Source organism: Zootoca vivipara, chromosome 6 (genome assembly GCF_965207765.1).
Source record: "Zootoca vivipara chromosome 6, rZooViv2.hap1.1, whole genome shotgun sequence".
Taxonomy (NCBI): domain Eukaryota; kingdom Metazoa; phylum Chordata; class Lepidosauria; order Squamata; family Lacertidae; genus Zootoca; species Zootoca vivipara.
In genome coordinates, this window is record NC_142589.1 from 344,547 (window position 1) to 368,971 (window position 24,425).

Here is a 24,425-nt window from a genome sequence, read left to right on the forward strand (position 1 = left end):
ATTTCTCTTTGAAATCTGTAGCGTTTCTCCATACGGTCGTGTGTGACTTTGGCTCACCTGCTTGAGGAAGTTCCCTGGGGACTGGATAATCTTTTGCAATCTCAGGAAAGTGGCAAAATAGGAGGTATATTGAGCTCCTAGGGGGCCACATTCAGATAGGCAAGATGTACAGGCCAGACTTTGGCAAAATCCTCTGGTGATCACAGATCACTCGGGTTGCTCCTTTAATTGATTGCATTAACCAATTAAAAAACCCAAAGGCTCATCTAATGCAGCGTCCAACCACATCCCTCTGGAAGGTCCACAAGCCAGATATGAGTATAATGGCCCTTTCCCCTCTTTGCTCTTAGCCAGGGCCCCTTGGCGAATACAGAACAAACCAGCCACGTGATTTCCAAGCTGATTGTGGCTGAGGTGCAGATCATCTCTCACTGACATGTGGCTTCTTTTCCACAGGTCACCCGGTTGCAATATCTCAATGCTCTCATGGCCTCAAGGATACAGAACTCCCCACAGTCACCCGACACCGTTGAATTGAAAATCATCCCCAGCAGCCAGACAAAGCTTCTGAATGACAAAAATGCCACGCCAGGTATGTGCTTGTTCCGTTGTGGGTCACCAGGTGGCGCTGTGGCTCAGCTCCCTTATGCCACCCATGCTAGGACCTGCCATTTTCTCCACCCGCTTGGACCATGACTGCATGCTTGGGTGAAAATGGGGCAGGATTCCTGCGGAGGCTGCATATGCAACACCAGGGAAGAGGAGCTACAGTCAGGAAAATTGGTCTGATGTATGTGCACAGAGTTATGATTATTGTCTGGTGAGTTTATTACCCACCCTTCACCATCAAGTCCGAGGGCAGGTTGCAATTTAAAATTCAGTATCAAAAGCAAGTAAAACAAATTACAACCACAGAAATAAGGTGGTTCCTCAATATATGCACCTCAGGTGCCAAATGCCAAGGTAAAGAGGTTTGTCCTCAGCATTCCCTGAAAGCAGGACAGTGAAGGTGTCAGGCACACTTCTGTGGGGAGGGAATTCCACAATGTGGGGCTGCCACAGAGATTGCCACCACCTCCCAAACTTCTGAAGAGGGTGGAATGACCAGGGGGGTCCTCTGCTGATCTTACACCTGAGAAAATTGGCAGGGAGGAAGGCGGTAAAAGTCGTTTTGGGCTTTAAACACTAGTATGAGCACCTTAAATTGTGCCCAGAAATGAAGTGGCAATCAATTGTCTCTCCAACTTGGACCCTGCCACAAGATATGGTGATGGCTACTGGCTTAAATGACTTTAGATGTGGCTTAGACCATTTTGTGGAGGATTGGTCTCGCCATGGCCTGGTGGTGAGATAGGAGCTCCATGTGCCAAGGAATGACACAACAGAACACACCCTGCTGAGGAGCTCTAGGAGGCCATTGCCTTCATGTCCTGCTTGTAGATTTTTAGAGGCTGTGGGATGCTGGACTAGGTAGACCAGAGGCAGCCAACCTGGTGCCCTCCAGGTGTTTCTGGACTGCAGCCCCCATCATCCCTCACCACCAGCCAGTTGGAGCTCAGCAACACCTGATCTTCTCCGGCACAACGCTCCTTAGGCTTCATTCATTTTTTCCTTCCACGGACTTGAGCACTGGCTCCGGCTGATGGCAGTTGTAGTCCAAAAGAGGGGTTCCCAGCTCTCCCCCCCAAAAAAAATTGACCACTTGAAAATTCCTGAGGGTCTTGGCAGACCTCTAAATGATTTTTCTGCCTGTTCTAAAAACATAAGAAGAGTCTGGTTGATCAGGCCAATGGCCAATTGAGTCGAGAATTCTGTTTGCCCAGTGGCCAAGCAGGGCCTGAGCACAAGAGCCATCTCCCCTCCTGTAGCTTCCAGCAACTGGTCTCAGAAAACATGACTGCCTCCAGTTGCAGAGGCCGAGCAGAGCCATCGAGGCTAGCAGCCATTGGGAGCACGTTCCATAGTTTAGCTGTGCTCTGCATGAAGAAAGAAGGACTTTGTTTACTGAACCTTCCATGGGATGTCTGTGAATTCTAGTGTTATGAGAGAGGGGTGCACACTTCTCTCTATCCACTGCAGCAATTGTAATGTGCTGTATGATCTTTGATTGCATTTTTATGGCTTCTTTTATTTATTCTATTGTATTTTATTGTGTTTCCGTAGACTTCAAATTGTTATGTGAAAAAATAAAAATAAAATAAATAAAAAGACGCAATAAAAATGCAATTAAGACTCAGTATGACTGTTTAATGCAGACACACCTGAATGCATTCTTTGCACTGCTGGCCTAAAACATCTGGCGGGGGCACCAGGTTGGCGACAGCTGCCAAAGGGCATGGGGATTAGGGGTGTTTGCCAAAGGCTTCATGGAAAATGGAGGTGGGTTTCAAGGGAAGAGTTTGAAAGAAGGAAGGGAGAGAGAGAGAGGAGGCTTGATTTTCTGGGAGGCAGTCCCAGGCATGACAATGAGCATGAGATACACGGAAAGACATGACAGTCGCAGGCAGGCATGTATCTATCATCTGGGGACATAAGAGCTCAGAGACAGGCAGGAGGGGGAGGCAGTGAAGGTGAGAGTTTTGAAGGTGAGGAGCCGGCCCTTGGTCTGGATGCAGGAGCGCAGGGCATTGTGTCAGTGGGGCTCCTTGCCCAGCAAAGCTGCGTATCTTTCCTTTCCATGTGTTTTCTTCTGCACTGTCCTTCCAGGAGCTAAACACTGCCATCTCTCCTCTTCTCTTTCTTCCTTTCTCCCTCCAGCCTTCCCGCTCAATCTCTCTTTCTTTGGCACAATTGAGAACTGCGTTTAATACAGGCCTCTCTGTCATAGTCTGGAGTGCCTTTTTTGTTTGAAAACCGCAAGGTAAATATATCCAGTTGGTTCCCTTCCTGCATTTCCCCTCTCCTTTGCAGTGCCCTGTGGACCCAGGGAAGGGACAGCAGATGGCCCTCTGGGGGTTAATGGGCTTCAGCCCCATCTGCATGGCTCAAGGTCAGCAACACCTGGAGGGCCATAGGTTGCCTATTCCTTGTTTAGTCTCCCAGTTGTGTGATTGCTGTATGACAAGCAGAACTTTAAAATGACCCAGTCATTGTAGGGGCTAACTGTGTTACTCCTTCCCTCGGAATCTGCATCTCATCAGGAGGGAGCTGCCAGGGGGAAAGACTCGACTAATCAACCCCTGGCCTGATGGATGGGTCATTAAGAGCACTCAGAAGTAGCAGAATGATTGTATCATATCAGACTGCAAGTGGGAGATGCCAATTTGAATGCTCCCCTTACTTCTTCTTCTCTTGTGCAGGTTTTCTGCTTGCGGGGCTTTGTGTTTGTTGCTTAACCCTAAAGTGGAACAGTTCTTTGTACCATCTAATTTTTGTAGCATCTGCAAGCGAGACCTTTGTCTGTTGGATCACTAATGCCCCCCCATCCTGCCTTTCCCACTTTAACCAGATGTGGCTCTTTTGTGCAGGGGAGGAAGGGGGTTGGATTTTGCTGTTCTGATTCCATGCTAGCCTGCTTTCCTCCTCCCTTCAGTGAGACTCGAGAGAGAGAATCTCTCTCATTCCCAGTGGTAAAGTGTGCCTCCACTCTTCACATGGCAAGAGTACAGGTGGTAGTTTATCGTGGGTATTTGCCACACTGTGTTATGCAAGCACTTGAACTGGCGGACTGTATTATCCTACCCCCCCCCCCCCGCACAACCATATTTGCAAGGTGGTGTGTTACAATTTCATGGGAGCAGAGAAATTGCCTTGGACGAGATATTCAGCTTCCCAGAATCTCAACTTATTTGTTATTTATGTATTTATTGCATTTATTGCACCTTTCTCTCCAAGGAGCTCAAGGTGGTTTGTACAGTACATGGTTCTTCCCCCCCAAAAAAACCTTCCTCATTTAATTCCCACGACAACCCTGTGAGGTAGATTAGGCTGAGAGGCAGAGTGACTGGCCCAAGACCACTCATGGCTGAGTGGGAATTTGAACCCTGGTTGCTTCTCCTTGAAGGCAGTTTTATGCTTGAAAGAGCCAGGGTGGCAAAGTGGTTGGTATTTCAGACTGCCAAGACCCAGGTTCACATCTCAGCTCAGCCATGAAGCGTACTGGGTAACCTTGGGCCAGCCACTTCCTCTCAGTGTCTAACCTACCTCGCAGGGCTGTTGTTTGCTGTGAGGATGGAAAGCATGCCACCTTGAGCCAGAGGCAAAGGTGAGCAGTTACCACTGTGGAGCTGACCTTTCTGCAAGGGGTTGCTTTCTCACACACCTCTCCATTCAAACAAACAGACAAGCAAGAGGCAGGATCAGAGCTCAAGAAGGGTGAGCACTATGGCCTGGGGAGAGAGCAGAGGGCCAAAGAGAGGGCTGGAGGGCTGCATTTGCCTTCCAGTCCTGAGGTCCCATTTGGAGAGCTGCAGGATCCCCCCCCCCATTGCTCTTTCTTTCATACAGGATGCTCACTCCCTGCTCATGGCTCAGTTCTTTGTTGCCAAACTGCCAAGAGAGCCCAGCAACGATGGGGTATAAAGATTGCCATTCTTTCTCTTCCTTGCCACCCTCCCTTTCCATTCCAGGGAAAAGCAAGCTCAACCTTCTGGAAGAGGAGAGCCAGAGCACGGGGGTATGACCTGCTAGAAGCTTTGGGGGCAAGGGGTCTCTGGAGGCCCCCTCTGAAATCTCGGTCGCCTTCTCCTGGAGTCCACCCGTCCTTCTGAGGAACCTTTCCCTCTGGCTCCTGCGTCCCAGAGAGACTCGTGGAACTGCGAGGGGACTGGCCAGCAGCCTCTTGGGTAGCTTCTGGTGCTCTGACCCGGCTGCAGCACCCAGGACGTCCTCTGAACAGCACTTGACGGACAAAGGGTGGTTGAGCTTTGGGGGGGGGTGCAATCTCTAAGACTGTGAGCAACAGAGAACAGCCACCCTGTGCCTATGGACTGGATTACTTTTGTAGGAGTCGGTGTGAGCAGGGACCGGCAAGGGTGTCATTGCAACAGCGTTCCCTCTGCTCCACTGACTGTGTTGATCCCCCCCCCCCCGCGTGCAACAGATCTCCCTTCCACCCAGCGGTCTCACATATACATTCCACCCACCCTCCAGGCGCACTTCAGTTTGTCAGTCCCCACACCAGGCTTGCACTGGCGGCTCCAGCACTTGGCTCTGGGGCACCGCCACCCACCAGCTTCCTTCTGCAGCTGTTGCGCTTCCTGCCTTTGACTGTAGCTACACCCAGCCACCATGCCAGGCCTGACTCCAGGACCTGAAACTTGCTCCTCCCACATTCCAAGCACACCCACCTTGCTGGTCTTCTGAAGGCCAGCGCCAGGCTCCAAGGGCATTTGAACCAGCCGTGAGCCTCATCTGGCGCCAGGCAGGGCACCATCCCACCCTCCCCAAATTGTGCCAAAGTCCACGCTCCCCAGAGCCACATGTGCAGCCTGACTCTGTCTTGCCAGGATTGCACTGCTTGCCCTCTTTCCAGAATGTGGTTCCCCACGCCGGACGGGCAGTGGGCTCTGTCTGTGCCAACCCAGGGGAGGCTGCTTTTCTGCAAAGCAGCCCTTCCTTCCCAGGGGATGCCTGTCTCCTGGCCACTTTCGCCTAAAGTTTCATTCTCTTCCCCCTTGCTTTGCATCTCTAGTTCTTAAATCCAACACAGGTTTGAAAAAGAGTTTGCACTGGGGCAGGAGCCGTTCCGACCCCGTGCTGGCGTTTCCCAAATACTGGAGTTTAAGTGACTCCTCACATAAGCTATTGAGTGGTTGGGGATGGGACAACAGGATTTGCCCCATCAATCTGCAGGCATTCCAGGCACTGAGTCTCCCACCTTGTGAATGCTTGTGGTGCATGGAGGATCTGCAGCATTTTGCTGCAGTTTACCCAAGGAGGCCTGCTGGGTGGAAGAAGTCCTAAAGGACCACCATTCCTCCTGTAACTGCTCCTTCTGGCTCCTTGTGTTCGTGCTTAGAAGAGCGGCTGCTGTTGCATTTCCCTCTGGACTAGCCTCCCCCAGCCTGTGCCCCCCAGCTGTTTTGGACTACAACTTCCCATCAGCCCCATGTGGCATGGCTCCTGCTTGGGGACTGATGGGAGCAGGAGACCAACACAACCGGAGGGCACCAGGTGGAGAAGGAAGGCTGTTCTCGGCTGTCCTCCCTGGCGGCCGGGTTCTGGCTGGAGAGGCAGCACAGGATGCTTGCCCTCAACTCTAGCTTGGGCAGAGAGAAACAGTCCCCCCCACCCTTAGTTGCTACTTACAGTATTCCCCCACTGGAGTTCGTTTTTAAAATGAAATAAAGGACTGAAGAGCAAGAGAGGGAAAGAGAGAAAGTTGGTTTCCCTTTCTCCCTCCCTCGTCCTCTCCCTGTCCATAGCCAACAGCAGAAGTTGTCTAAAAGCAATGTATAATTTCAGGTAAATTATTTGTAACCTGCCTTTATGTTGTAGTTTTTCTGCAAGGACTGTACCTTCAAAATGGAATAGTCTAATCTTATATATCTATTTATAAGTTACTGGCTTCTAAGGAGTGTTTGGTACACTGAGTGCAAAAGAACCTCTAAAAACAATTAGGGAGCTGTTACCGTAAGCTCCTTCTGGGAAGGGGATTTAAATGCCCCATCTTTCCTCTTGCTCCTTAGGTTGCCCCTGGCTTTGGTTTCCACCAAAGACAACAGTCTTGCTTACCTATGGTGACAGGGACCACAGCCAGGCTCTTGTCAGGGTCGCCTCCCAGTCTGCCATGTCTGGTTGAGGAGTCCCAGGCTGGGGGCCCCCATTCCACAGGCCACACCCCCAGCAGCCCTTTTCTCTGTCCTCAAGAGATGGTGCTGGGCTCGAATGTGTCCTTGAACTGTGAAAATGGTCTCTGGTTTGTCTGGATGGGAGGAGTTGTAGAAAACTATGAATTGGTGGGTGGCTGGCATGTATGACCTTGATTCTTCTCCCCGCAGGTATGTGGCTCCCCAGAAGATTCTCACCCCACCCCACCCCACCCCCCGGATTGAGGCCATGGGCTGTAGGGTTACCACCAGTGGTTGAGAGGGGGCCCTTGTTTCAACCTTTGAAGAGAAAGAGTTGGTGCCAGAGCATTGGAGAGAGAAAGGATTTCCTAAGACACAAAAGCCAGGGCTTCCAATGTTTTATTATTGTTCAAAGAGGAATCGCATCAGTTTCATATTCCAAAAAAGCAAACACAAGCCATTTGGGTGTCTGGGGTTTAGCCATCCATGGTCAGCCCCACGCAGTCCCTTAAGTAGGGCCTTGTTTGACATGCCAGCTGTGGGGGAGAGGAGGGCTGTCTTCTCACAATGTCAAGGTCAACAGGTTTGGAGAAAGTTTCACCACCTGATTGGCAAAGGGAGCGCATCCTCCAGATGGCCCAGAGCTGCTTGAATTTGTCAGAAATTCCCCTCCAAAAAAGTAGAGGCTAGAACATTGTTTTTGACACATTTAGATTCAAGATCAACTTGAGAAGAGTTGAGATCCATTCAAGTAATTTCCTCCAATCCCCTCTGCACTTTTCTCTGCAAAATGGAAGGGGCATAAAGGTAAAGGTACTCCTGACCGTTAGGTCCAGTCGCAGACGACTCAGGGGTTACGCGCTCATCTCGCTCTATAGGCTGAGGGAGCCGGCGTTTGTCCGCAGACAGCTTCCGGGTCATGTGACCAGCATGACTAAGCCACTTCTGGCAAACCAGAGCAGTGCACGGAAACGTTGTTTACCTTCCCGCCAGAGCGGTACCTATTTATCTACTTGCACTTGGTGTGCTTTCGAACTGCTAGGTTGGCAGGAGCTGGGACTGAGCAACGGGAGCTCACCCCGTCGTCGGGATTCGAACTGCCAACCTTCCGATCAGCAAGCCCTAGGCTCTCTGGTATGGACCATAGTGCCACCCGCGTCCCATGGAAGGGGCATAGACATGGATTAAAAGTTCATTCTCCAGAGTCCAGTGTGACCCATGTACCAGACAGCAAGGTCAACAAGGTAGACCATTGTGGTAATCAGACACTGAAGGGCAATGCCCATCCTGGCTCTGGGTCTCTTACTGATTACCTTGGAAAAATTCCATCAATAGGTACGTATGTCAGGTTTACAGAATGTGAAACCCAGTTCCACAGTGAAGGTCAGTTAGCAGACAGAGTCAGGGAGCTGCTCTGCACACTCCAGTGTGCAAACTCTCTGGAACCTGCAGCACTTGAGATCCATTTTGCATCAGAGAATAAATATTTTGAGGATTATGTTTTGGTTGGAGGGGGGAGGGGTCATGGCCTGAACCAGCAGTGCCAAGATCCTGCTTCTCCAAGAGACAAGGAATGAGGGCCATGCCCAGAGGCATGTGGCACCACAGCAGTGGCTGGGAATGACAAAGAGGAGGCAGTCGCTGGCACCTTTTAAGGGCTGGGAGCAAAGAGGTCATGCCCTTTGTGGCATGTGCCAGGCACCTCCCAAGGGAACAGGCGCAGTGACGCTTGACAGGAAAGAGTTGGGGAAATTAAGGCAGCTGAGAGAGGATCCTTGTTTCTGCTTTTGGAGGCCGGCAGAGGTATGGCTCATAACCAGCCGTGGCCCAAGTGTCTCAGGCATGGCTCCCTAGTCTACAAGGAACTTGCTTCCAGTCCTCACCATTGAACCAAGGAGGGCTGCAACTAAGCTCCAGAGGTGGCCTCCAGGATCTGTGAAAGGCAGAAGCTGCCTGCCTTTTCCTCCAAGGCCTCCTTGGACTCTCAGCCCTGACAGAACTGTTGAGAAGTGAAAGGCACTGGGGAAGGGCAGCCATCGCAAGTTCTCTGTCCCCCTATCATGCAGCAGAGTGAGGAGGCTGTCTAGGCCAGGCATCCCCAAACTTCGGCCCTCCAGATGTTTTGGGCTACAATTCCCATCATCCCTGACCACTGGTCCTCTTAGCTAGGGATCATGGGAGTTGTAGGCCAAAGCATCTGGAGGGCCACAGTTTGGGGATGCGTGGTCTAGGCAGTAGAAGGGGAGGGGGCATAGTACAAGAGTGGCAGCTCCCCAGACATTCCTCCTGAGCTCCCTGTGGAAATGCTTTCCAGCTGGTGGGGTGGGGTGGCTGGCTGGCTGGCTGGCTGGCTGGCTGGCTGGCTGGCTACTTTGTCTCCTCCTCATGCCTCAACACATCAGCACCTGCGAGCGCCCTGGCTGGCTTCTCCAGCAGGTGAGTTCAATGCGCTGTGCTGCTTACCCATTGCTGCTGCTAATGTCCTGGAACAGGCCCAAGTGGAGCATTGGAAGAAAAGCTCTGTGCCCCATGGCCTGCCTTGCACCCTCTAAGCTTGCATGTTGCCCATCACCAGCACTGAAGTGGGAGCCGGCTGCCATTAACAACCAGCTTCTGGGAGCAGAATGAGGCCGGTGTGCCATCCTGTCCTTTGTCTAATGCTTGGCAGGGGGTTGGACTGGATGGCCCTTGTGGTCTCTTCCAACTCTATGATTCTATGAATAGCCCTGCAGCCCACCTCCTGGGTGTTCCTGTGCAGCAGGACCATGGCCGCAGCATTAGAGCTGCTTTGGGAGTTCCCCAAGGGGCTGTGCGTCTACCCACCTCCCTGTAATAAAAGCCTTTTTTTTCCTCCACCCTTCTCAATGGCCAAAGATGACAGAAGATTTTCCTGTTTCTGAAGGGAGACCATCATTCCCACACATGCCCCAGATCACAGCCACAAGGTTTCCAAGTGCCAACTCTTGTGCCTTAGTTTCTCCTTGGGGGACAGCCTCTACAGAGAGCCATGAGGGGGGGGGAGTTTGTAGGCTCCACTAGAAAGAGCAAGTGGCGGGGGACAGGCCTTGGGGACGACCTCTCAGCCTGAGGGTACCAAATAAGTGCCTGGTGCCTCGCTGGCACAGTCGTAATGGGGTGGGGGGGCGTATCTGCTGAAGGGCAAGGGGAGTGAGTTGGTCCCCAGCCAGTAGAGGGGTAAGGTGGAATGTCAGCTCACAGAGCCAGCACCCCACCACCCAAGATCCCCCACTCTCAGCAGCTCCTGAGGGGGCCTCGCTGCCGGTTGGCACAGGCCTGCAGTGTCTCTCGGATGCCCATCTGCCAGTCTTTCACCAGGTCCACTGGAGTTACCGCCTCCTGCCAGAACAAAGAAACGGCATCAGACAGCTTTGCCTGCCTCTCCGCTTCCTGCCTCAAGCTGGAAGGCCAGGAAGAGGCAGAGAGAAGCCTTCTAATCTCTCTGTTAGGGGTGGGGAGCCTGAGACAGGCCAGGTGTTGTGGCAGGACGACCACAGGGCAGTAGGCTGCACACTGGAGAGCCGCAGCTTCCATGCTCCCCACACTACCGGCCCACCCTGTTTGGGCTTCTTGACAGATGGGATGGCAGGCTATGGCACAGGCCCACAGTTGGCTGCAGGTGACAAGCCATGGGGGCTTTTCTCACCCAAGCAACCCACTCCACCCGTCCCCGTTGAGCGTCAGCTTAGTTCTCGCTCTGGCAGTAAATCTGCCTGGGCTTCCGAGTGCAGGTGAGGACACTCATGAAAAAAGCCCGGAAATATTGGGAAATTACATGGTGCTGAGAAGGGGTATCAACTCACCTTTGCCCTGAACTGCTACCTTTCTATGTGAAAGGCCCTTTTATGCAGGAGCATTTAGCACCTGAAGCTATCACCTGCAGCCTGCTCTGATACAGCCCAGACACAAGTTTACAGACTCGGTGAGCCTAGAGTAGACTGGGCCTTAGAGCGGTGCAGAAAGCGAATGGTACCTTTGTGCCATAGAGCAGTGCCACCAGGCCCACCCCGCACAAGCTCCAGGTGCCCAAGGGTCTTCCCTGCTTGTTGCCCATTCTGAAAGCGTGATAAAACCTCCCTGCTGTCCATCCCTCACCTCATTCTGGGTGGCCAGGTTTGCCCCGTACATCAGCAGCGTCTTCACAGCCTTGAAGCGTCCCAGCCTGACTGCATCATGAAGGGGGGTGTCTCCTTCCTGGGCAGGAGGAGGCAGAGTAAGTGCGCCTGGCCTCCTCCACACCAGGGCCAGTTAAAGGGCAGGTCCTTAGCTCGGCAGAAGAGCTGCTGCTTTGCATGCAAAAGGATCTCTGGGTCGACCTCCAGCTAAAGGGATCCCAGACTAAGAAGACTAAGCCCTGCTGGAAGTCTCAAGGCCCCACGGCAAAGAGCTGACTGCGAGGCGAGGGCCATTTCTGAAAGTGCTTGAGGATAAAGTGCCTGGAAGGAAAGGCCATCAGAAGAGCCCTGCAGCTGGATCAGGCCAAAGGCCCATCTGGTCCAACATCCTGTCCTCAGTGGCCATGCAGCCACTGAAGAAACCTAGCAGCCCTCTCTCCTCTCATGGGCTTCCCAGCATTCACAGGCGTAGCTCCCCTGGCGGCAGGTGGAGAACTCAGCTGCTGAACTCAGGAGGCTTTCTGCCACCAGCTCGCATCCCAAAAGCAGTGCAGACTTTCGGGCAGAGCCAAAATGAGGGCTTGGCCACCCCAGCTGTTCCCCACGGCCCAGAGGCAGAGGCCAGCCCTCCCCTCCAACTTGTACCTTGTCTTGCGCATTGATGTTTGCCCCGCAGGCAATGAGGTGCTCAGCGCAGTCGCTGTGCCCTGTCCGGACGGCCACGTGAAGTGGGGTGCTCCACAGCTGCCAGAGAAAGAGAATCCCTCAGACCCCACCCCATTGTGCCAGTGGGGGCTCCGTCACGGAGGCAGCGCTCTCTGAGATGTGGGAGGCGGCATTGGCGGAGGCTGCTCACCTTGTCCCGCGTGGAGATGTTGGCTCCCCTGCCCATCAAGCACTTGAGGATCTCCAGGTGCCCCCCACGACAGGCCCAGAGCACAGGGGTCGCGTCCAGCTGCGTCAAAGCAGAGCCCGTTCATTATAGGGGGAAGAACATTTGGGGCACAAGAAAGTCTGGCTGCACAGGAGGGGGAGGTGTGGCCCTGACCATGACCTAAAGCAGCCTTCGCCAATGGGTGCTTGCCACATGTTTTTGACTACAAATCCCATCACCTTCAGCATCAGGTTGGCAAAGAGAATGGTGGGGTGGGTGTACCCATCCTACTTTTCGGAAAGGTTCCCAACCTCTCCCTCCCTGCCTCTCTTTCCCTCTGCAACTGCTAGAGCTTCAGCAAGGCAGGAGAGTGCATGCCTGTCCTCTGGGCTGGAATCGTGGCCCCGACAACAGCCAACCTGGCTTTGCTCCTGCTTTTTAGCATTTTTAAGCCAGTGATTGATGGGTACGTTTTTTCCAGCAGCAGGTGTCAGGAATCCCTGGGTGCTCACCATGTCTCTCGGCTCCAGCTTGGCCCCAGCTTCCAGCAGCTTGTCCACGATCTCTGCATGGCCCCGCAAGCAGGCCCGGTGCAGGGCTGTACATCTGAACTGCAGGAGGAAACACAAGGGAGCACCTTGGTTTGCCTGGCCGGCACCCTGCAAGCCTGCCCACCCCTTTGGCATCCACCCCTGAGGGTCTGCTATGGTGGACACTTGGCATAGCCCATAAAGCCAAAACAGCATATCCTGGCGCAGGGGATCACCTTCCCAGTGCAGAACTGCACATTACTCTAGGATAGCCTTTGCCAACCTAGTGCCCTCCAGACGGTTTCAGTTACAACTCCCATCAGCCATAGCCAGCACTGGAGGACACCAGGTTGACAAGGGCTGCTCTAGCAAATGCAGACCTTTGTCAAAGTCATGTGACTTGAAGGGACAGGGCAATGGGATGTTTGTATGGGATAATTGCTGGGAAGTAGGGCGCTTAATGGGACGCAGGTGGCGCTATGGGTTAAACCACAGAGCCTAGGGCTTGCCGATCAGAAGGTCGGCGGTTCAAATCCCCGCAACGGGGTGAGTTCCCGTTGCTCAGTCCCAGCTCCTGCCAACCTAGCAGTTTGAAAGCACCTCAAAGTGCAAGTAGATAAATAGGGAAGGTAAACGGCATTTCCGTGTGCTGCTCTGGTTCGCCAGAAGCAGCTTAGTCATGCTGGCTACATGACCTGGAAGCTATACACCGGCTCCCTCGGCCAATAACGCGAGATGAGCGCTGCAACCCCAGAGTTGGTCACGACTGGACCTAATGGTACCTTTACCTTTACCTAGGGCGCTTAAGCTTTTCCCTTCCACTGATTCCCCCTCTCCATGCGTATCTCCACCCTGACTGCCAGACTTATTGCCCAGCAGAGGAAACACTTCAGGATAGGGGGACCTGGAAGAAGGATGTGGCAGGGAGGGGATTCTCCTTTGCTGGGGATTTTACCCCTGCAGTGAAACACATTTGCCTACAGAGAAACCGGTGATCAGAGCCGCATAGCAGCTTTGACAAGCATTTGTTACTTTGGGGTTGGGGGAAGACAGCTTCATTCACTATAAACCATGACATTTTTAATCTCCTGCAAACCAGTGGCAAAGTTGTGTAGTTGCTTTGTAGGGTTTTGGTAGTCCAAACCTTGCATCTTGTAGGGCTTCCCAAACTGAGGAACTGATACATCAAACAGGGGTTCATAGCTTGATATATCAATTACTCAGTTTGAGGGGGGCCTACAAAACGTGGGGTTCATGCTACAAAACCTCATGAAATGACTATAAAAGTTCAGCACTCATTTGGAGGGGACCCAAAATCTTGGGGTTCATAGTGAATGAAGCTGGGGGACACCAAAGGGGAAGTTTTATTTCCACCAGGGGGTTGTCTGCTTCTGGTGCAATGCAGCTTAAAAAGTTGCTGAGCATCTGTCTCCATGTGAATATATTATGCAGGGATAGTCTGCCTCTAAATGCCAGATACCGAGAATCAAATGTGGGGAAGAGAGGGCTCTTGTGCTCAGATCCTGCTTGTGGGTTTCCCACAGACGTTTGGTTGGCCCCTGTGAGAACAGGATGCTGGACTAGATGGGCCACTGGCCTGATCCAGCAGCCAGGCTCTTCACACAGACATTAAACAATGGAATCTGTCCCACAAGATGTAGTGATAGCCACCAACTTGGATGGCTTTAAAAGAGGATTGGACAAATTCATGGAGGAGGAGGAGAAGAAGGCTCTCCTTGGCTGCCGGCCACAAGGGCTAGGCTCTCCCCTGCTGAGAGGCAGCGTGAGAGACATCTGGCTTGGCCACTAAGAGAACAGGATGCTGGTGGGCCTTTGGCCTGATCCTGCAGCCACGCTCCTCTTGCACTCTTGTGGATGTATATTTTTGATACAAGCACCTATTAAAACTGCAGATAGCAAAGGGCCATCTTAGCAACCATTCATCGTGTGAGAAAGAAGCAAGAACCACACTTCTGAGGTGATGCCTGGCACAAAACATCTGGGATTTAAAAACCATCCTTTGGGAATTATTGTTTTCCATTGATGCAAATTTAGACAGATGTAATTAATCAACTCAAACTCATGCAGTGAATCAACTAAGATGGCTTTAGTGAGAGCACACAGTGGTGCATCTGCGGCTGGATCTTGGGGTTGTTGGCGTGGGAGGGGGGGCTCTAATGACCATCCCAGAGAGTGGCAGCTGATGGAAGAGGTGACCAAAAGGTCCCTGAGCTGGCAGGGGTACCCCAGGCCCCTCCAGAACTGATGCTCATCACCACAGCAACATCCTTCCTTTCAACTTATTTTATATAGTCAGGGGTGGAAGCCTGAGCAGATGCTCTTGTTATTTTTACTGTAAAATATATTATCCTCTTCTACAACAAAATGAGGCAATTCCAAAGTAAATGTGCTTTTGCATCAGGGCAAGAGGAAAAGCAAACTCAAGTTTATTCCGGGAGCCTCAGTACTGCCGTGATTTAAGTGAGTTTGGAACGCAAAGCTGCAGAACGCTGGATCAGAGCTAGCAAACTGGTTTTTGCTGCCATTAGGTCTAATGCATCAGGAATGTGCAAGTGCTTATAATGCAGGCGGGGGACGAAGAAGGGAAATGTTAATGAGTGTTTCATAACTGAAGGTCTAAAGGGGGTTCCCCATAAGACCATTCAATCCAACCAAATAAAACCAAGGCAGCTGCCTCCAATGGAGAGAATCCTGGTGCAGTTTGGGGCGACAGAGAGACCTGACCGGGGGGGGGGGCTGATTCCAGCGAATGCTGTGAGGGCACCTGATGCTGCAGCTGTGATGAAAGCTGCAGAGTTTTGGACAAGTGAAATGATCTCTAAAGCAACCACACTCCCCAGAGAAGATCTCCTGCAGAGTGAGAGTTGCGCAAGAGTTGCGCAATATCAGGTTGGTTCCTTTCAGTGGGGCTTGCGCAGGAGAACATCCTAGGGGATTGCGCCCTTTAAGGCTGAATAAAAGGGGAGGTGCTTTTGGGCTCTTGACACCAATATATCTTGGGCAAATTTGCCTCTCTCCCCCTTCCTTTGCTAATATCCTCCACCCCAGCTGCCATCCTTGCCTTTGCCGTAGGATCCCTGGACTGACCCCCATCCCCCTTTCCCTGTTTCATCACTGGGCAAATGCCGAATGGAAGCATGAGGCTTGTGTTTCTTGGCACCCCCTTTACCTTGTCATGAGCGTTGGGGTCCCCTCCATCTGCCAGGTATTTCTCAATCACAGGAATCCGGTTCTCCAGTGCCGCTTGAAGAAACTGCCCTGGACCCACAGGCTCTGTCTATAGAGGAGAGGGATAGGGGTCAAACTCTGCTTTTCCACAAGGTGCCTGTCCCCTTTTGAAGAGGGGGGGCACTCAGTCTGCCTTGTCCACTTTCACCCCACCCCAAAACTAAGCAATACTAATGCTATTACTACTAGTAGTAATAATGATGATGATGATGATGAGGGTTTTTAAAAATTGAACAATGTACAAATTCTGCTTAAATAATTTTACTACTAATAATTCTACTAATAAAAATTTTACTTATAAAAAGAAAGCTTTAGTTGGGGCCTCAGAGATAACAATATGGCTGTTCCATTGCAAAGTCTGCAGCCAACTTGCTTAGCCCTGAAGGTGGATGGGCAGGGACAGCCCTACCATTAGGCAGGGAGAGGCATCTGCTTCAGGTGCCAATGCTGGTGGGCAAATCATCCACCTCCCACCATTCCCTTGGGGACCCTTAAGCCACCAGAAGACACTGTCCCACTGGTGGTGTGGAAGGGGAAGCTTGAATTCCGGATATGGAATGTGATGGCACCATCTTGCCCTTTGCCTCAGGTGGCACAATGTCTTGTCCCAGCCCTATAAAGGGGACTCTAAAGCAGATCTTGGTATGTTGAATAAGTTCATATGAGAGATGCACCAGCCCCTCATTAATTGAGGGCTTGCAAGGGGGCAGCACTTTGAATTGCACCCCAAAATAAATTGGAAGCTGTCTTGTGATGGGACCCAGTCGGTAACCTGGACACCATAGTAGCTCGCAAGTGCTGATCACAGGAAGTCCCCCAGGCAGTCTATCTGGGGTGCTATCCAAGCATGGATACCTGTGACAAGACCAGGGTTTTCTGAGAAGAGATGCAATTGGTGGCGCACCAACCCAAGGATCTTTGGGGGGTGGATGCCTGCAAAGCTGGGTCCAAGCCACAAGCTTCCTCTTGCAGGGGAAGCGCAGCCCCCTCTCTCTAAAGCAGTGTGTCAAGGCTACACCTGTGCTGCAGCACATGGTCTTCTAGCAAAGCCTGTGGAGACTCACAATCACTTCTGGCTCCCGTTCTTTGGGGCGGACCACTTGCTTCAACCTCTTCTTATTCTTGCGAAGCTTGACAATCGCCTCCAAGTCCTGCAGGCTGTCTAGCTTCAGCCTGGAATTGCTGAGTGTCTCAAGCTGGAAAGGAGATGGGGGGAATGAGCTGTGTGGGCAACCGGCCGCAGTGGGGAAGGGGAGGCCTGGGGCACCTAGTGGGAGGGAGAGGCTTTGCATTCCAGTGGGGCTTGTGCAGGGTTGCTTTTTGGCAGGAAGGTGTTTGCTTGTCTGCCACAGCTCAAATTATCCTGCCACCCTTCATGGTGTTCACTATATTCTACCTCAGGAGGCTGCCCCACATTGCTTCACAGTAAACCAGGAGTGGAGAATGGGATCCAGCCACTGCTGACACCTCTCAACCCACGTGGGCCACTTTGGGGGCAGCCCCCCACCTGGTATCACCTTGACAGGGGCAACTGCAACTGCTTTTGGACAGAACCCGGCTCCATGCAGGGGCTCCGACGGAGAGCTCCTGAGTAGAACCAGACCCAGAGAGAGAGACCTGCATTCCATGCCAAATGTAAAAGGCGCTGAACACAAGCCAAGGAGTCCTCAGGAGTGCCCTTTCAGGCTCCCAATTCTGTTGCTTTCTTGAAAAAAATGTTTTGTTATGAATGCGTTTGCTGTTGTTGGACTACAACTCCCATCATCCTTGACCACTGGGAGTTGTAGTCCAACAACAGCTGGAGACCCATGTTTGAGAAACACTGGTGCAGACGATCCATTGCATTGCTGTTCCAGATCCGTATTCATATAGATTGCTCAACCATTTCCTAGAACGTGCTCTAGCCATTTCCTTTTCTGTGGCCTGCCTATCTTTTGTAGGAATCAGCTCTATCACTTTCACTCTCTCCTTCCCAAATCTTATTGCCTTTACATCTGTTTACACACATACTCCAAACTGCTACAGGAAGCAGTGTGGGAGAGAGATCACATTCAGAGAATGCAGTGCAGGGAGTATTCAGCCCTTTCCCCACATACAATAGTCCCAAGGCATTTCCCCCTCCCCACAGCCTACATTTAAGTCTGGGGGAAAGTGGGGTGGACCTGCCCAGTTGACTACATTGAGTTAGAAACCTGGAAGCACAGCTGCTCTTCCAGTTCCAGCTTCAAGCAGAACTGACTAAATTTGCAGCTGCTAAATCATCCAATGTCACCTTTGATCTTTCAAGTGCCATGTGATGCCTTGGGAACGCAGATCAGCCTCTGGCTCAGCTGCGTGAAGAGATCTCAGGGGCACACCTTTGCTTTGTCTGTTTAGCACAGGCACACCCAAACTGCGGCCCTCCAGATGTTTTGGCCTACAACTCCCATGATCCCTAGCTAAGAGGACCAGTGGTCAGGGAATATGGGAATTGTAGTCCAAAATATCTGGAGGGCCAAAGTTTGGGGGTGCCTGGTTTAGCACATTGACTGCTTGGGGGCTAAGAGGAACAGCTGGCAGCTGGCTTGTTAGACAAGAGCCTTCTTGTCCACTATTGCCCCCTTGTGGCTGCAGAGGAGACAGGCCCCTGCCCACCCCCACCCCCCCATGGGCAAGGTGGAACTTCTCACCCACCTTTTTCTTCTTTGCATCTTCTGCCCTCTGCCTTTCCTTGCTGACTGCTTCCCACACGCCTGCCGGGCCTGACCGCCATCTCTCTGGATCCCTGGCCGCGCTTCTTGCCAGCACTTCGAAACCTCTGCCTTTCCCCTCATGTCGTTCGCCACTTACCTGGCGGGAGAGGGGAAAAGACAGGAGCATGAGGAGTGTCTTGGGCCCCTCTCTCTCTTCCAGCAAAGGGTCTATATCCCTCCTTCTGGTCGCAAATTCTGGTGGTGGGTGTCAATAGCTCAGCTGTAGAGCATCTATTTGCATGCAGAAGGTGCCAGGTTCAATTCCCAGCAGGTAGGGCTGGGAATGTCTCCTGCCTGAAGCTCTGTGGAGACCTGCTGCCTGAAAGCATAGACCTCACTGACCTCACTCACTATAAGGCAGTTTCTTGTGCTGCTGGGTTTGTAGCCTCTGTGGTACCGTGGTTAGAGAGTTGCACTAGGACCTGGGAGGCCAGGGTTCAAATCCCACACTCAGCTGTGAAACTCACTGGGTCTACCCCCTTGATCTCCTTGTTGGAAAGAGGTGATATAAAGAGCCCCAAGTTTTGCAGGTGTACAAAATAGCTTCAGGAGGTCATCTCACGAATGCACCACAGGGGCATCAGAATCCTCAGCATGATCCCAGAATGCCCATTGAAGTTCTTGACCTGCTCTTAAGCTCCCACTCTGCCTATGGTCAGTTGCTCTCTCAGCCGAGTTTATATTTTTCCGCAAGTTGCTGATCCATCTTGCTCTCCCGCCAAGTGCCCAGTCCCAGGGCCAACTTGCAACATTCCCCCCTCCCGGCCCTGATGAAGCAACTTCTATTCATATATAGATCTGTATATAAGCAGCAGCCCCTGGCTCAGGAACACACATCATGTGCAGCGAATGCTCCCTCTTTGCCCACAACAGGGCCGACAAGAGACATTTGGGCGCCTGAGGCAGGATGCCTCCAGGGTGGAAAATCCCCAGGCACTAGCAGGTCACTGGGAACAGCCGCTGGGCAAACTTCATTCCGATAGACCCCCCCCCCCAGGCTCTCATGCCCGTCCCATTCATTTCAAGAGGGCGATCATTTCCTGACTGCTTGTAGCTCAGCATGGTCTGCCCACACCCAGCCTCATGCTCTCCCTGGCCAAAGGAAAGCACACTGCTTGAGATGTCCATACAGAGACAACAGGAGACATGTTGGCAGTGAGGCAGAAAACTCCTTTATTTCTGCCTTTCTAACCTAAGAACCCTTCTAGTCCAGCATCCTGTTCTCCCTGTGGCCCCCCAGATGCCTTTCGAAGGCCCATGGGGAAACCGTCCAGAAGTACTGGGTGTCCAGGACTCTGGGAAGCAGAAGAGAACCAGTGGGGTGGGGTGGAATTGGACTAAGTCCTGGGAGGCCAGGGCTTAAATTCAGTCACAAGGCTCACTGGGTGACCCCGGGGCCAGTCACGGCCTCTCAGCCTCAGCTACTTCGCAGGGTTGTTGTATTAAACAAGGAGCAGGGGGAACCAGGTGTGCCACCTTGAGCTCTGGGGGTGGGGTAGAGCTGGGCTATAAATGTAGCAGATTGTTGAATAATTTCTCCCCGCTTGCAATGGCCTTATGCCTTCACTAGTACCCACTGATAGCCTCATCCTTGAGCATAACATTGCTAGAGTAACGTGATAGCTTCTAGGCCTTACTGCTGTCACAGGCCAAGCATGAACGGAATGGCTCTTTTCTCCCCAGTTTCAGTCCCCCAAGCCTGGCCAGCGGCTCCCTTCCTTCTTAGGCCTCCAGGGAAGAGGACACCCAGAGGTCTTGTGTGACCTCCATGAGGCAGCAAGCAGAGCTTCAGCTGGACACAGCAGCCAAAATAAGACACCAGCTGCAGCTCCCGGCAATCCTCACGCCCAGGGGAGGCCTTGCAGGCTTGTTTGTGACATCCTTCCCGTCTGCACATATAAGGCAGTTGAAGTTTGTTCACTGTCTCAGCTCATTCAGCAAAGGAACATAGGAGGCTGCTTTCTACCAATCCATCTAGCTCACTATTGCCTGCACTGACTGGCAGCAGCACTCGGGGGGTTTCAAGCAGGTTCTCTCCCAGCCCCATACCTGGAGATTCCATTGGGGATTGAACTAGGGACCTTCCGCATGCAAGGCAGATGCTCCACCATTGAGCCACGACCCGTCCCTTGACTGCAAATTTAATTGTTGTTGTTTCAGACAAGAGACATTCTCAGCCCTACCTGGAGATATGGGGCATTGACCCTAGAGCCTTCAGGTGAGCTACCATGGAGCTACAGCTGTTCCTTGGTTTGATGCACTCCCATGGACAAGGGCTGGTGCATCCTGTCCTCAGCTGTGAAACCAGGCCCCAATCCGCCTGCCTCTGCAGCGGCCAGGTGGGCTGCTGTGATCCACATCTTTCCTACTAAAAGGCATTTTCCCTAGACACCAGGAATGCATCCAAAAAAGGCAGAATGCACAACCAACTATAAGAATGATGGTTTGGGGGCAGGGGGGCAGCAAGGAGAGAAGAGTGGAAGGGTGGATTCTGGTAACATTGTAAAAGTATACCAGGGGTGGCCAACTTCCAAGAGACTGAGACAGAGTTAAAAACTGGCAGTGATCTACCCCCTTTTGGGGGGTTCAGGTCGATGCTGTTAAGCTTTTTTTAAGGAAGGAAAGCCCTGTTTTGGGGGCTTCAGGGCAAAGATGTAGAGCTTTTTTTAAGGGAGCCAAAGTTGCTGAGCTTCTTTGGGGGGAGCCAGTGATCTACCAGTGATCTACCACAGACGTCCAGTGATCTACCAGTAGATCACGATCTACCTGTTGGACATGCCTTTACTGATGCTGGATTCTTGGATAAGTCAAGAGAATAGCCAATAGTTTACTCCTGGAAGAAAGAAGTTCTCTTTTGGATGGAGCTAGGTTCAATATACTGATAACATGTAAAAATGAAGACAGCATAGCTTGAAAAGAAAAAAAAATTCTATACGATATGGGGCCCTTTAGAAGGAACTGCAGATATATCCTAGTTAGAGGTGTTTTTGTTCTAGAAATTCTGCTGCTGCCATGACCAGCACCCTTAAATGGCAAGCCATCCACACACCCTTAGGGCTGCAGTCTTACTGAAACCAATGCAAGTTACTTCTGCGTAGAGATGTACAGGATTGTGGGGTTAACGAGGAGGAAGCCTCTAACTTTTGCTGGCACAACCTGCCTTCATCCCCCACTTCCAGCTCCTCTTTTCCCCCTGGGTCAGTGGCAGACTTTGGGCTTTCAGATTTCAGCATTGCCCTTTGTGACACCATTTCCACCTCTCATCTTCCTTTGTAAGTCATTGTTGCAGCGCCCTCTCGGCTCGGCACATAGCACAGGTGGACCAGCCGCACTCCCCTAAACCTGCCTCTGCCTAGGTCTTGTAGGCTCACACCTAGGATGGACACCTGACCAACTTTCCAGAGGACAGTTGAATAGGTTCAGAGGACAGTGCAGGTCTGCTTTCAAGAGAAGCAACTATGAGAAGGGAGTCCTGCAGATAGAAGAGCAGGCACACCCACATCACCTGGTGGTCGGCATTCCTATCAAAATGACAGCCATTCTAAATTTGCATCTATACAACTAAATGACCATATGGAAATGTTATGCAAACTGCTGGCCCTTTTGTCTTCTTTGGGGGGCAATGCATAGCTGGCCACCCCAACCCACACCGCACGATACGGAGTGTGACTCCCCTGCCCTGCCCCAACAGTCTGGAGCAGTCCTGGATCAGAGAACCTTCTCACCCAAATACAGTCTATGGCAGGTGTGGGAAGAAAGCACATTGGAGCCTTTGAGTAGATTTCTAGGTGATGTGCAGTATGTCTGCAAGGGTTTCTAACTAATTGCCTCAACAATTGCAACAACCCAGCTCAGTCCTGGTCCTGGTCCTGGTCACAAATTCCTGGCCTGAGCAGACACTCACAGAGACCTCCTGTTCCTTAATTCTTAACATACACCTGCCTGGCACCAGACTGTTTTGCACCAAACTGTGGCTCTCAAGGTGTACCTCAAGGCTCTCATTTAAAAAAACAAAAGCCAAAGTAGATCCCACAAGCCTGCCGTTTGCCCATCTCTGAGCTGAAGACCCCACCCTACTACTCCCAGTTTGCTCTGGATTGCCTTCAGCCCCCCACCCGACCCCTCCATCGCTTACCAACTGCTGAATGCTGAAGATCTCCATGGTCCCCCCTACACCAGAGCCACAACGCTCACTCCTTGGCCGCCAGGCACAGCAGCTGTTTTTATTCCCCCCCCTGGGGGGGGGGAGGCTGCATTTGGGCTTTGCTCCAAAGCTCTCCCTCCCCTCCAGCAAACTGGATAATTCAGGTGCCATGTCACGCAGGCTAAAATAACTTCATAGTTTAAAGGTTTCCAGAGCTTGGCAGTGGGGGAAGAGGTGGGAGCTTAGGCCCAGAGTGGGGAACTTGTGCAATTGTTTGGAATGAGAAGAGCTTCAGATAAATCAGAGCAGTTGGGGGTCCCATGACATTGGGGAGGGGGCACAGGCTCCCTACCACCATGCTACTTGCTCAGCACCTTCACACCACTCCCAAGGGCGCTGCATTGGCTGCCAATAAGCTACCGGCCCCAATTCAACATTGTTGGCCTTGACACACAAAGCCTGGACCAGCTGGGGGGCCAAGTACCATAGGGGGCCTTAGACCAAGTCAGCCCATAAGTCTATCAAGCTCAATGTTGCCTACACAGTGGCTCTCCAGGGTTTCAGGCAGGGGGCACTCCCAGATCTGCCTGCAGATGCTGAGGGTTGGACCTGGGACCTTTTGCATGCAAAGCAGGTGCTCCGCTGCTGTGCTGTGGCCCCTGCCCAGTTGCCTGCAGGGACACCTTCCCCAGAACTTCCACTCTGGATTCAGGGTGGGTTAAAGAAGCAGGGAGCAGGTGACCATGTGAAGCCTGGATCTAAAAAGCTGCAACCCAGAAGGCAGCCTCTGCCTCCTGTGGATTTGCAGACAGTTGAGCAGAAGAAATCCTCCCAGAGCGGTTTAACAACCAATCCCTTTTCACAGGGGACTCTGGGAATTGTAGCTCTGTGTTGGGAATAGGGGTCTCCTAACAACTCTCAACACCCTTAACAAAGCACAGCTCCTATTATTCTTTGAAGGGAAACAACACCTGTTGACATGTAAGGTGTGGATGTGGTCTATGTCTACAATTTTTGATCACGTGTCATTGTTTTACCATTAAACTTGAGGATTTCGGGTTTTTTAATTGTCTGTAAGTCGCCTAGGAAGCAGTTTTATATCAGACCAAAAAAACTGAATGAATGAATGAGAGGAAATTTCAGAAGTCAATTACTCTCATGGACTGAATATAAATTACAAAAACACGATTATCAATAACACTTAAGAGGATTACTGAAGAAATGAAGTAAGACCTTTGAGCAGCTCAAACCAGGCAGGGAAACATGTGGCTGGTCAGATGCTGTCTGCCAACCACCATCCAAAGCATCCAGGGAGCACCAAGTTGGAGAAGGGTGTCCCAAACTATGGCTCATTTGTTACTGTGGGCTGCACAGCTTCTCTTTCTGCCACCATATTGCTGGGTGGAGAAACGACGTGGCCGAAAAGCTCTGGGCAGAAGCCATCCTCTGTCTGGCTGAATGCACTTGAGCCTCCTCCTTCTGCTGTCAAAGTCTCGCAGATAAACTACTGAGGTCTGGTAGAAGGTAGGGAAGGGAAAAGGTTTCAGGAATTTGAAAGCCAAGATTCTGTGTCACTTAAGAGTTCATGTTACAGGTACAGGAGGAGCAGGATGGAAATAGCTGCCAGATAGGATGATATTGAATCTCGTTGAGATGCTATTCCCACTGCCCAAGCACTCAAGGTTACATAAACACCCCAGGATTCTGCTTCAGGAAGTGCAGGCATTGGAGGTGGGGGGTGGGGGAGAATAGAGCTACTTTTAAATTTGTCAAAAGTTGATGCAAAAGCTAGTTGATGAAATGCATGAATTCAGAGAGTTGGTTCAATTGTGTGATGGGTGACAGGAGAGAGGAAATTTCAAATATAAAAGGCTTCCATTGCTTAAGTATCTAAAAAATATTGATAGGGATGTTGACAAATATGATATATTTCCCATACGGTAAGATTAAGAGGGTACCATGATAACTGCATTGATTATTGACTAGATGTGTGTGTATCTATCTATAAATCTCTGTCTATACAGACACAGTC

At 51.6% G+C, this 24,425-nt stretch overlaps 2 protein-coding genes across 6 annotated transcripts in view; one reads left to right on the forward strand and one right to left on the reverse strand.

Annotated features, from left to right (window-relative positions):
- The window catches only part of CNNM3 (cyclin and CBS domain divalent metal cation transport mediator 3), a 29,996-nt gene extending 23,493 nt beyond the window's left edge, over nt 1–6,503 (forward strand). The window contains exons 7-9 of one of the 2 annotated variants that reach the window (XR_015950399.1): nt 457–592; nt 2,758–2,860; nt 4,569–6,503. Coding sequence is in view for 1 of the 2 variants with exons in the window: in XM_035118860.3 (XP_034974751.2) it covers nt 457–592; nt 4,569–4,621 (189 nt within the window). In the remaining variant the exon portion in view is untranslated. The remainder of the gene's footprint in view (nt 1–456; nt 593–2,757; nt 2,861–4,568) is intronic. The other variant, XM_035118860.3, reaches the window with a different exon arrangement.
- Nucleotides 6,504–7,113: 610 nt separating this feature from the next.
- On the reverse strand, nt 7,114–22,448 carry ANKRD23 (ankyrin repeat domain 23). Of its 4 annotated transcripts, XM_035117281.3 has the most exons (9): nt 22,385–22,448; nt 18,191–18,346; nt 16,582–16,713; nt 15,459–15,566; nt 12,251–12,349; nt 11,721–11,819; nt 11,510–11,608; nt 10,845–10,943; nt 7,114–10,088 (listed from the first exon to the last, which is right to left on the reverse strand). In XM_035117281.3, the coding sequence occupies exons 1-9, from the start codon at nt 22,409–22,411 to the stop codon at nt 9,984–9,986; spliced, it is 924 nt and encodes a 307-aa protein (XP_034973172.1). In that variant the 5' UTR covers nt 22,412–22,448; the 3' UTR covers nt 7,114–9,983. The 4 variants fall into 4 exon arrangements, with proteins under 4 accessions (XP_034973172.1, XP_034973174.1, XP_034973173.1 ...); XM_035117283.3 differs by lacking the exon at nt 11,721–11,819; XM_035117282.3 differs by lacking the exon at nt 11,510–11,608.
- Between the last annotated feature and the right edge of the window lie 1,977 nt (nt 22,449–24,425).

Bases quoted from the DNA above. Each gene is read 5' to 3' on its own strand.
- ANKRD23 (XM_035117281.3), bottom strand. From the start codon at position 22,411: ATGGAGATCTTCAGCATTCAGCAGTTG. The intron at 18,347-22,384 runs GTAAGCGATGGA...CTCTCCCGCCAG, and splicing joins TCTTCAGCATTCAGCAGTTG to GTAAGTGGCGAACGACATGA. The intron at 15,567-16,581 runs GTGAGTCTCCAC...TCTCCTCTATAG, and splicing joins AACGGGAGCCAGAAGTGATT to ACAGAGCCTGTGGGTCCAGG.